At 51.9% G+C, this 12,644-nt stretch overlaps 1 protein-coding gene across 4 annotated transcripts in view; it reads right to left on the bottom strand.

Annotated features, from left to right (window-relative positions):
* MTHFS (methenyltetrahydrofolate synthetase) overlaps window positions 1–11,467 on the bottom strand; it is a 47,820-nt gene extending 36,353 nt beyond the window's left edge. For 2 of the 4 annotated variants that reach the window (XM_027571363.2, XM_027571362.2), the window contains exons 1-2: window positions 11,176–11,416; window positions 5,899–6,160 (exon numbers count right to left, since the gene is read on the bottom strand). In XM_027571363.2, the coding sequence (XP_027427164.1) occupies window positions 5,899–6,160; window positions 11,176–11,292 (379 nt within the window). In that variant the 5' untranslated portion in view covers window positions 11,293–11,416. Of the gene's footprint in view, window positions 1–5,898; window positions 6,161–10,895; window positions 11,039–11,175 lie in introns of those variants that run through there. The other 2 variants (XM_027571365.2, XM_027571364.2) reach the window with 2 other exon arrangements.
* Window positions 11,468–12,644: the final 1,177 nt, after the last annotated feature.

Here is a 12,644-nt window from a genome sequence, read left to right as displayed (position 1 = left end):
TCTCTGTTCAGAGAGTTGTTGCTACTCTCTTCTTCGGTCTCTTGTTGAGTTCGTAGGTGTTCAGAATGGTCTGATCCCTATTCAGCTGAATTCCTGAGACCAGACAAAATCCAGGTCTCCTACTCCTCCGCCATCTTGCTCCGCCCCCCCACCTTTATCACTCTTATCGCTAAGGAAATTACAAGGGTTTTAGGAGCTCTGTGCCAGAAACCAGCACCAAAGACCAAATATATATATATATATATATATATATATATATATATATATATATATTTCATATTATAAATCACAATTTCATGAAGTCTATCAGCAGTAAAAGAAATGTACCCCCAAGGAGAAATAAAACAGGGGGTATATGTGAGAAGCCAGGTGAGTGGGAATTAGAAAAGGAAGGAGTGAGGTTTTGGGGGCAGTCAAGAAAGGTCTGGAAAAGGCAGCTGAGCTCAGGAATAGCAACTGGCATTACCAAGCCCTGACTCCGTGAGGGAGCGCACTAGGCCCTTCACACACATCCTAGTCCATCCTCTCAACACAGGGAGTGGGTACCGAGCTCAGCCGCAATTTTCACATGGAAAAAACGTGTACTCTGAGACGGTAAGGTACTTGCCCGAATTTTAGAGTCTAGATTCGAACTCAGGTCAGTCTGACTCAGAAGGCAATGCTCTCAGGCACTGGACTAAATAAAAGATGCTGCCTGGAAGGGACACATGAGACACCCCAGCCTGGGGAAACGGTGGGGGCAGAGTCCACGGTGACACACACGGGACAGCTCCATGGCAGCGCGGCCAGCACGGCGACAATGAGCGCCCGCACAGAGCAGCGATCATGTTCTGAGCACGCTGCAGACACGGCCTCCCGCGAGCTTCCCAACGGCTGGGAGGCGGTGCATGACACCGAACGCAGGGGAGAAGTCTGAGGCCCGAATGCTCTAAGTCCCACAGGAGAAAGGGGCAAAGTGAGGTTTATGTGATTCCCATCTATGTTCTGGATTGCTGGGAAACCGCTGTCCAGCAGACCCCTCTGGCTGAAGCAGGAGTCAAGGCGGAAGGACGGGGAAGGCCCAGAGGGTGACCTCAGTGTTTCAGGGTTATCCAGTGTCCCTTCTTCCGGCAAGAATGAGCTAGCAGGAACCAGGGTCTGCTCAGGTATACAGATCTATCCAGAGCCCAGGGAAAGGTTTCAACAAGGGAGGTGACCTGCCCCAAAAGGTACTTTAGGAAAGTTAGTATGTCCGGGAAACCAATCTAAAGTTTATTCCAATGGAACTGATCTGAAGAATCAAAACTGTATACAAAAGATTCCCCCTAAAGCTGGAATTCGAGACAGGTGATAAAAACATGGCAAAGAAAAATCTGGTGATGTTTGAAAACCAGACAGGAATGGGGGAAACACCAAGAGAATGGTAAGGATGAACTCAGACATCCTTGGGGACAGTGGGACATCTAAGTGGCAGCTAAGCGCTGAACGGGACAGCACAGAGCCCTGCGACAGGCTCGCACAAACCTGTCCCGGCGAGGACCACAGGCTTGTCAGCTCTGTGGCGATGGGGACTGGCCCACCCTGCTCCCTGCTCTGCCCCCATCACAGCTCACACAGACCTGGCGTGCGATACTTTGTGAATGAAGTATTATGATCCGATCTAAATTTATTCAGCTTATCCTCAAGGATACCATGACTCTGTCAAATACCTTGATGAAATTCACACCCACTCTCTTTATTATATTCTTTCCGAGGCCACGCAATCCTATTAGAGAAAGAAATGAGGTCAATTTAATGGGAATTACTTTCAGTGAACCAAGCCTCCCCCTCCCAAGAGCACTGATCACGAACACCGAGGAAGAAGTCGCACGTGTTACACTCAAAGACTCTGTCCTTGACAACGTCCCATTCAATTACTTTGAAGTGTTTTGGTTGACGACGAGAAAGTCTCCATTACGATCATTCACTCGAGTCACGTTTCAGGGGCCCACACATAGGTATGAATTCCGAAAGAGCCTCCAGAAAGAGGAGAAATAAAACGGCAGCACAGACAAAGTGACGGCAAACAACTTGCTATGTTCTACAGAATTCCGGGGGGGGGGGGGGGGGGCGCCTGAGGGCACATTCGGTTGAGCGGCCGACTCTTGGTTTCGGCTTAGGGTCATGGGATCCAGCCCCACATCCGGGCTCCGTGTGCAGTGGGGAGTCTGCTTGAGGATTCTCTCCCTCTCCTTCTGCCCCTCCCCCCCAAAACAAATAAATAAATCTAAAAAAAAAAAAAGGAATTTCAGAAATGATTGACAGTACAGGTGAGTCTGACCTTGGGACTGTCCAGTGTCCATCCCCCTTGCTCCGACCTAGTGCCTGTTTTTCCCGTGGCGAGTCACCTGCCTGACTCCCAGCTCAGTGGCTGGAGCAGCGCTGCAGGGGTGGACACAGGACCCACTGGGCAGTGGGCACATCCTCCTCCCTGCTCCCAGTAAATGGCCCAGGAGCTGGTCTTGTCCATGTCCCTGGCCATAGTGACTGATTTGGGGGATGGCCACTTGACCCAATTTGGGTCAGTGAGAATAAGAGCTGGATTTTACTCGCAGACTTGCTTCTTTCTGCCAGGAATGCGAACGGCAAGGCTGCTGCGGAATGTGGAGCTGCCACGGGCCACCACGGGCCACCACGGGCCACCACGGGCCACCACACGGGCCACCACGGGCCACCACGGGCCACCACGGGCCACCACGGGCCACCACACGGGCCACCCTGGGGCACCTGGAACTGAAGCCAACCCAGATGAAGGTGGAGTCAAAGTTGATCCTGAGAACTCTGATCTAGCCGTATCGAAAACTAGCCCTTCTGTGGATTTTTCAGTCTGTGAGCCAGTAAGATCCCATTTTCGATTAAGCCATGTTGAATCAGATCATGTGCTTTCCGTGGAAAGACTCCTGGTTCATCTCATTGCCCAGGCAGCCCTCACTCCGAGGACAAGTTCAGGAAAGAGGCAGCCCCTCTCTTCCACTTAGCAATCTCTTGCTTCGCTGTATACACAGTGCAAGCAAACCCCATGTGAAATTTTTAAGAACTTACAATTGTAACTGCAGACACCAAAGCTCACTCTTTTCTAAGCCGTGGTAACATGGGCAAACTAGAAAGGTAAACAGGCTGCATAAGCCACGCCAGGAGGGACGATCTGAGGTCTAACCAGCTCATCCCAGACAACGTGAAGCTCGATTTGCACCTCAGCCCCAAGGCTGTTGATGCCGTGGGAACCCATGGTGCCCATAACAGACGTGCCTGCTCAAACATTTCTACCAACGGCAGCCTGTTGAAGAGCCTCACCCCCAGACTGCAGTGGCAAGAAACCAGATATGACCCCCTCCTCCCTTTGCAACCCAGATCACAAGTGTCTGCCAAGAACACACAGGGGGAAAGCAACTGGACCCACAACTATAGCGTGGATAAATGCGCTGGAGGCAGGAAATGAAGTTTCTTGAGTGGACTTCTTTCTATTCAGGGCCAAGCCCTGAACATCTATATTCTTAATATTCTCTACCTTTTCATTTGGTGCCTGTATCTGACATGCCCTGCAGGCTGGGATAGTTTTCTATTTACATATGTTTGCTGTCTCCCCAGTTAAGAGTGTGACTCCCTGAAGTCGAGGACCTCATCTTTCCAGACCTAACAGTGTCTAACACAATGAAGATGCTCAGGAAACGTTTCTTGGAAATTATCAAAATATTACACCCTTGGCTAGCAATGAGTTGATAGTAAAATGAGTAATTCTGTCTTCCTTGCTCAAAATTAAGAAGTTACTATTTGGAATGCCCAAGTGGTTCAGTCGGTGAAGCATCTGCCTTTGGCTTGGGTCATGATCCCGGGGTCCTAGGATCAAACCCTGTATCAGGCTCTTCGCTCAGTGGGGAGTCTGTAGATTCTCTCTCCCTCTGCCGCTCCCCACCCCGACTGATGTGCACTCTCTCTCTCACTCAAAAAAAAAAAAAAAAACATAGTTAACTATTTATCAAACAGCTCTAAAAACCACACATAAATGATTTAGCTCACTGACTTGGACTGAATTTATCGTAAGCGGGAAATGCAACTAGATTAAGAGGAAAGATCATGTCTCCTCCTTACCCTTCCCACTGCTGTACTTAAATAGAGATAGAACAAAGGCATAAAGGTTCAGGATGTACACTTTGGCTCAACCTAAGGAATACACTCCAGAATGGGCTGAGCTGTTACAGAGACTGTACCCCGGGAAGAACTGGCGATGGGGATTTCAGCAGGGACATCACGAGGTGGTGTGAGCACCAAAGGGGCAGCTAACACAGAGTCAGACAGAGCTGGACAGTTCTGGGTCCCACCCGTAAGCCTGCAAGTCCGCAGAAGTAGCTGCATTCATACTGAGCAATGTCCCAGCCTCATCGTACAAGCCTGGGCTACTCCCTGAGATACACCGCACCCCCTTATTGTCTCACTGTCTTCAAATATCTGCAACCTCTCCCCTTGAAGACACGCCACCATCCCATAATGTTGGCATTCCTCCGGTCTACCGATGCAGGACAGGAAGGAGGTAGATCTGAGTATACCTTTGGTGCCTCACTTCTAGCAGAGTGCAGGACTGGATAATAGAGGGGGAGTTAAGGTCACCAACGTCGCCAGATGACCCCCCCACCACGATAAGCCCTGCTCTATCCTCTCCCGCCCCATCATGCTGATTATGTGGGTTACAGTGTTAGGTTGGAAGGAAGCAGAAATAGAAAAATGACTTCACAAAGCTGCTTTGGGGTTCCCTGCAACCGTTCAAGTCTTAGTCAAACATACACCTTTAAGAAGGTCTGAGTCATCATTTGACAAACTAGTAGCCCTGTCTTGTTTTGCTTTCAGCTCTTTGACTACTTATTAACGATTAAATCTCCCAAGCGGCTGTTGGCTGTTGGCCAGGGAAGAGCGTGTGCAAAGGCCCAGCAGTAAAGAAAGCCAGCAGGGCTGGGAGACAGAGCTACTCAAGAGTGGCTGGAACCTGGGTTACACAGTGGGGGACCGGAGAGAGGTGAAAACGGACAGACACACAGTGCCAAGTTGGGAAGAGCCTCGTAAGGAGTGTCTGGTTCCCCCCCCAGGGCAGCAGGAGGTCGCTGAGACACCTGAAATAGAGCAGAGACATGGTCAGATGTGTGTCTCGGGAATCTCGTCGCACGGACTGTGTGCGCAGCGGACCGACAGGGCGGACAGGTGCGAGAGGTGGCAAGGAGCAGCAGTGAGGAGGCCGTGGGGGCAACGCTGGCAGCGCGGACTGCAGACAGGGCTGCGGGGCCGCAGAGGAGAGCAACGGACATGCACAAGAAACGTCCGGCAGTAACATCCTAAGGACTTGGCCGTGGACCACACGAGGGGTGAGAGAGAGAGAGAGAAGGAGGGAAGTCAAGGATGATCCTGAGATTCCTGGCACGGCCAGCCGCGTGGTGGACGGCACCACGCGCTAAGAGGGACATGCGGCCAGAAGGGCTGAGGGGGACGGGATTCAGCCTGGAGCAGGCTGATGCCCACGTGACATCCAAGAGGAGATGTCCAGGAGGCAGGCGCCTGATCGGAAGCGGAGACAGAAAAGCTTATTAGCATTAATAATAATGTGCTCATTAATATATGGAGCATAAGGGGGACCATGGGAAATGATGAAATTCTCCAGGGAAAACGTCTAATCCGACCCATGGGTAAGGGCAAGAGTCTGTACAAAGGCGGCCACACCTGAATTACCTTACTGTCACAGCTTACCGGGGGCATCTCGCCCTAAGCCGGGTAATGAGGGTGTCTTGGAACAGAAGCGCCACAGCGTTCGTCCCTATAAGAAAAGCGGCCCCCACGACCCGAATGTCACCATCTGCCAGCACCCTGGCATGTCAGTTTCAGTACGTTAGCGCTCACCTGTCGACAAAGCTTCCTCCCGAACCTCGTCCTCTTCGGGCTGATGAATGTTCCAGGATGTTTTGGGAAGCGAGGAGACTTCCTCGGGCGATGCCAGCTTCACCATATCCATGTGATTGCTCTGGAACTGGTACCTTGGGATGAAGCACGTTTTGCCTCGTCGGAAAATGTCCTTGATGATCTCCTCTGTCTCGACTTCGTCTTGCATGCTCAGGAAGATGGAAATCCTTTTGGACTCTTGATACCGACTGTGGGCCATCACCTAAATGGGAAACGGCAGTCACATTGATCCCCCAAGGTTACACTTGCAAACACCAGTAGCCCCCCCTTCACGGTGTCCATGCTTTCTCCCTTCTTTCTCCACCTTCTCCAGCTCCTTGAACTATCCAAACACAAGTCACCAACGGAGAGCAGAGTGGCAGAGGGGACCGGACAGGGCTGCATCCTGAAGCCCAGGCCTTGGTTCTGAACCCAGCAACCACCTCTCTGACCCCTTGTCATCTAGCAGGAGCGAGAACTCGTTAGAAAGTCGCTGTGTGCGCGCAGAATCCCAGGCCTGCCCTCCAGCCCACACGTGCCAGCCGCCTTTGGTCACCCCGCACACTGCCCTGAGCATCTCTGCCTTGCTTTAACTCTGAACCTCAGCTCCCACGAGCTTCTTCACTCCCTGGATTGTCAGGCTTATCTCCCCCTAAATCCCACCCATTTAAGCCAACTCGGGCTCGCTTCTGGTGATTTCGGCAGAACACTTACAACACTTAAGAGTGCACTTAACACTGACTTATGTATCCTCGGGCTGATTACTAACTGTTTCACAAGTCCTAACTGCAGTATTCTAACCAGGTTGTAAGTTCCTGGACGCAGGGGACATGCCTGTCCTTCTTCAGCTCTGTGCACCTCTGTCCCCACCTCTTACAACTCTTCTGTCCAAACAGATGTTAAAGTGTTTGCAGAGATGGGAGGTGGGGATCCTGGAGAGGCACAGCCCTTCTAGAAACAAATGCCCGGTTGCGAGAACGTGGCCCCGGGATGAGAGAACGCCATCATGCTCAGTTTGTTCATTCATCAGGCAGGAGAGGGGCTAAGCTTTGCCGGCTACAGAGCAGTTAACCTCAGAACTGCCCCAGGCTCACAATTTAGCTCTTAGCTCCCCTTCCTTTTCTTTTCTTCTGAGCTAAGAAGACACAGCTACCGTAACACTGGCTTATAAATAGGACTGGCAGAAAGAGACAGGTACAGAAAGTCAAGTGACTCCTAATAGAAAGGAGCGCACAGAAATTCAGTAGACGGAACACGCCAGACGGGGGCCAAGGAAGGAAGTGAGCTCCATCTCCTTGGGAAGTTACAGCACTGTTACGAGGCCTGAAATAAGGCGAAACGAAAAGAAATGCGACACCCAGACCCTGCGCAGACCTGAGGCTTCTGGTACCCAAGTACTTTCTGAGAAAGTTAAGTGTCTGTCGTGTTTGTTCTCTTTAAAGAGAACATGAAACATCAAGAGCTGAATACGCAGCAATAGACATCAGTTAAAATTCAGCACGAGGCTGTGCATACGCATTTATCTTTCTTGCTTCCTGAAATCTCATTTATACGACAGTAAAGAAGCATGAAAAGAGAAAACCATTATAGCACTGAGAACAGGAGAACAGACACGTGACTACTTTCTGTGAGACGGAGAGGAGATGGGACAGTATTTCCAGACAAACAGCAGCTGACGTAATACTCCGAGGACATGGCTGTGGGGCAGGCAGAACACATCCCTCCCTCCCCGAGCGACTGCAAAAGGCAGAGATCCCCAGGAGCTGTCACACCTTCATTCATAAATACAATAAATAAATACAATAAAGGTTCTGCAAACATTCTAGAAAGCCAAAACACAAAAGAGAAGGACTATGGGGGGGGGGGGGGGGGGCGGCGGTGATCCAGTGGGAAACTGAGCTAATTCAGAGAATGGGAAATTTTTAAATTCTAATTAGTTTTCTCAGACAAATTCAAGATAGTTGCATCTATAAAATAACAACAGGCTGCTATGGAAAGAAAGCAATCAGAAAATCAAGAAATGATACTTGAAGATTAAAATTAAGAATACCAAAATTTAAAAGTTCAGGAGAAAGCCTTCAAGTAGGAGAAAAAGACAAAGAAATGGGGAAAGTAAAAAAAAAAAAAAAAAAAATCTTAAGAGACACAAAGTCAGTATAGGATTATCACTATTTGGTTCACAGGAATTGCAGAGAGGCACAAAGGCAAAGAAGTAATCAAAGATGTAACAGATAAAGAGACCAGTCTTCAGACTGGATGGAGGTCATGGGTGCTGAGCAGAACAAGGAAAAATATTTTTGAATTTGAAATTCAAACTATCAGCCAAATATGAGGGTAAAGACATTTTCTAATGTATAAAGTCTTAAAAAGTTTACCCCATAGATATTTCTAAAAAGAAAAAAATTACTTGAGAATACACTCTAGTAAGATGGAAAAAAAGAAACCCAACCAGGAAGATACTGGGTTCGAGTAGCAGCCCTAACTCAGAAGCAGGGTGGGAGGAAGCCCAGGCTGTGCACTGGGCTTGAGCAGAGGGAGGAGGGGGCTGGAGTGCTCTCGGGAAGAAAATGGATTTATTTAAACAAACAAAATGAAAAAGAATCTACTGATAAGATAAACGCATATTCTTGTTTTGCCAAAAAGGAAAAATAAAGGCGATCAGAAGCTCCTTGAAAAACACAGAGCTGAATTAGAAATGTAGATTCCAAATAGGAACAGACTAAAACACGTCATGATTTTGAGCAGTTTTAGAGCATAACGAGAGTTCTCAGTAATGACACTTGAAACATTCTCCGCCTAGACACATACATCTAGCGGCACAGGAAACATACATCCTTATCTTATAATCATACAACTTGGTTTTACAGTGAATAATACCTATATAACCAATATATTGTAAATACTATTTACTTAAATTCCAAATTTGGAAATCAGTCACAGAAAATGCTCAGTAGACTCATTCTAATTATAAAACAGAATACAAATATTATAAAACTTGGCAATTTAAGTACGTTGATACAGGGGTCAGAAATTGGCAGATGCAACAGAAGACAGAGTACAGGGCACTAATTTCCGTATTTAGCTGGGGAGTCAAGATATGGCATAAAGTTGAATTTCTTCACCGTACATCACTTTTCCGATAAATTTCTAAATTATAAAAAAAATACTGTGTCATTAAGAATAAATGTGCCTTTTAAAAAACGTTATTGAGAGAAAGGCATCACTTAGCACCTTTATTGAACGTGCACTATGGCAAAACACTGCTCTAATCACAGCACGTGGATGTTTCTGACCATGATCCATTGGCTGACCATGAAATCAATAGCAGGTTACAATCAGCATTTTTAAATAAAACAGAATATAGTAAAGTTCACTGTATGTAGTAAGAATTGCGAAACACTGGGCTGTGAAACATTTCTTGTATGTGTGTATTTGTAGGGGGTAAAATGTATGGAGTACGGAGGGTCATGGGTCTGCTTTTCAACTTTTCTCTCTCCTCTGTTGCCAGCTCTGAGTTGTCACCCTATTTTGTCACTGGTTCTGCATCTGCGCAGCTACTGTTCCCACCTGGTATTTATGAACTCCTATCTTCTACAGACAGACAAACTGAACTCATCTTTATTTTCCCCACACCATTCCAAAATCTGCTCCAGCTCCTACGTGCCTCCTGTCTAGTGACCTTAAACCCCCAGCTCTGAATTTTGAAATCACAGAAGACTCCTCTGCTTTCCACTACTGTCTGAGCTCTATCCAACCAGTTCCCAGGTTTGGCTGATTCTCAACTGCACAGACTCCCATTTTCCAAAATGCTGCCAATATGCTTTTCCTAAAGGATAGATCAAAAACATGTGTAGGGATGCCTGACCCGCTCAGTGAAGCACGCCAACTCTTGATCTTGGGGTTGTGAATTCAAGCCCCACCTTGGGTGTAGAGATTCCTTAAAAATAAAATCGGCAAAAAAAAAAAAAAAAAATGTGAAGCACCAAACTCATCCCCCTTACCCACCTGTTTAAACCCTCACAATAGGCCTACAAGGATGACATTATCCCTTTAATGGATGAGGAATCAGACACTCGGAAAGATTAGGAGACTCGGCCATGGCCATACACGGCTAAAATGCAGTGGAGCCAGATTAGATGCAGATCCGTGTAGCTCCAAAGGCCGTGTTCACTAGTGTGCTTCTATCTCTTGCCAGAATATTCTTGCACGTGCCACATCACCTTCCCTTCACCTGACAAAATCCATCTTCAACTACAAGGTGCATCTTGAACATCTTCCTATGGCGCTTTCTACAGCTTTGGTGTTCATCACATATCTGACAGCACTGCGATTCTCTATTCAGTGCAGACTCTCCTTTAGAGCAACGACCAATCTTTTTCGTCCCTGCCACCCGCACATAGCCAGAGTGGACCACGGTGAGTGCTCCCTATGCGTGAGATGACGCGCTAAGATCTAAGCACCCGCCAGCGAGGCCAGTCCTCTGCACGACCCGTGCACCCGGCAATGCCTCTCACTGCAGCTCCAATAACTCGGTGCGAACGTGCACACCAACCCTGCACACCTGCGTGGAAGGAGAGGGAGAGGTGGGCTTGCTTGGCCGCCGTAACCCATAGGGACCTTGCACTTGGGAAATGGGTGGACGACAGAGCAGGGAAGGGTGAGGGAGGGATTCTGGCTGCACCGCTCACTGCAGGGACCTCACGGAACTGCGCGCCGCTCTGCGGAAAGGGCTCGGACGCCCGTCGGAACCGGCGACCCGCCCCCGCCTCCCGTGGGCGTCCCACACTCCCGGGCCCCGCGCGAGGGGACAGGTGCACGGGCGCGCGCTTCTCTGCTCGCGTCCCCGAGGCGACTGGATTCTCGCTGCGCGTCCACGTTCCCGGGGTCTCACGGGGCCCCTCGGACTCAGTGCCCGCCGCTCAGCCCGCCAGAGCTTCCTGCCCCCACCCTGCTCTCACCTCGGCCAGCTGTCATCCATCCACCTCCACCCTCGCCCTCCTTAGCCCGGGACCCCTTCGCCGCACGCTCCCCCGACAGAAGGACGTGCGCGCCCCCGGAGGCCGCCCGCGGAGAAGCGTGCCCGGAGGCGTCCTCCCGGCTCCTGCTGAGACGTGCGCGCGCCCGGGAGCGACGTGCGCACGCCGGGGGCTGCGCCTGCGCAGGCCGCCAAACCAGAGCCGCCTGGCCGTTACGCGAGCGTGGCGGGCCGGTGCCGTGGCGGGCCTCGCGGTCTCGCACCTTCTGGGCCAAGAGGTGGGACTGGCGCAGCCGCTCCTCGGCGCTCATCGCGCGCAGACGCTGCTTGAGCTCGGCCCGCAGGCTCCGCTTGGCGCTGCTCACGGCCACCGCCGCCATCTCTCGGACTCCCCTGGGTTCGTCCCCGCTTCCGGGTCTCGGGCGCCCCGCCCCCAGCACACCTCCCGCCTGGGACCGGGTTCCTCGCGGCCAGGGGGAGGCTCCGGGCTCCGGGCGGCCCCTGGGGAGGGGGAGAGTCTGGGCTCGGGGCGGTCCCGAGAGAGAGGCGGGGAGGGTCCGAGATAGGCGGGTTCCTGGGGGGAGGGTCCGGGCCCAGTGAGGCCCCGGGGGAGGGTCCGAGGTGGAGAGGGGCGGAGGGGAGGGCCCGGGCTCTGGGCGGCCCCGGGGGATGGGGGAGGGCCCGAGGTAGGCGGGTTCCCGGGGGGAGGGTCCGGGGGAGGGGCGGGCCCGAGGGAGGGGGAGGGTCCGGGGTAGGCGGGTTCCTGGGGGGAGGGTCCGAGGTGGGGAGGGGCGGAGGGGAGGGCCCGAGGTAGGTGGGTTCCCGGGGGGAGGGTCCGGGGGAGGGGCGGGCCCGAGGGAGGGGGAGGGTCCGGGGTAGGCGGGTTCCTGGGGGGAGGGTCCGAGGTGGGGAGGGGCGGAGGGGAGGGCCCGAGGTAGGCGGGTTCCCGGGGGGAGGGTCCGGGGGAGGGGCGGGCCCGAGGGAGGGGGAGGGTCCGGGGTAGGCGGGTTCCTGGGGGGAGGGTCCGAGGTGGGGAGGGGCGGAGGGGAGGGCCCGAGGTAGGTGGGTTCCCGGGGGGAGGGTCCGGGGGAGGGGCGGCCCGGGGGAGGGTCAAAGGTCGTTGGGGGACCCGGTGATCCCGGGGGAGGGTTGGTGGAGGGGTATGTTGTCCGGGCTCGGCGCGGCCCCGGGGGTCGAGTGACCGCCTGGCCCCGACTTCCCGACCCGCCAACCCGGCTGTGGCCCGGCCTGGGCTCGGGGAGGGGGCGCCCTGGGGGCCCCAGCGCTGGCCTAGATTCCTGTGAGTGAGCCTTGCAGTCCTTAGGAGCTGTGTGGGGCCTGACAAGAGTGCAGGGGCAGGCCGATGAGAAGTACCCAGGATACACAGACCTACTGGTTAAAGGGAAAATGATTTCGTTTTTTCACAAAAACACTCCTTTTTCTTTTCCCGTGGGTGGGAGGGAGCCGGTTTATTACAGAGGGACAGGAAAGACCGTTGATGTAGCAGGTGCCTTTTTGGAGAATTTAGGACTCAGAGTAAGTTGCCCAGTTTATGACAGGTTCAAGGTCCAGCAGTGTTTTCACTGTGCAGTGCCTGGAACTTGGGCCTCCTAGGAAAGCACTGTTCCTTCAGGAATAAACGATGAGGACATGGAGACACCAAGTTTTCTTTGTCTTGCAGAGCATGTACCTGGATTGGGAAGAAAAGACCTTAATTCAAGGGACTAACTCA

Source organism: Zalophus californianus, chromosome 6 (assembly GCF_009762305.2).
Source record: "Zalophus californianus isolate mZalCal1 chromosome 6, mZalCal1.pri.v2, whole genome shotgun sequence".
NCBI lineage: Eukaryota > Metazoa > Chordata > Mammalia > Carnivora > Otariidae > Zalophus > Zalophus californianus.
This window is presented reverse-complemented; position numbering and strand designations above follow the sequence as displayed.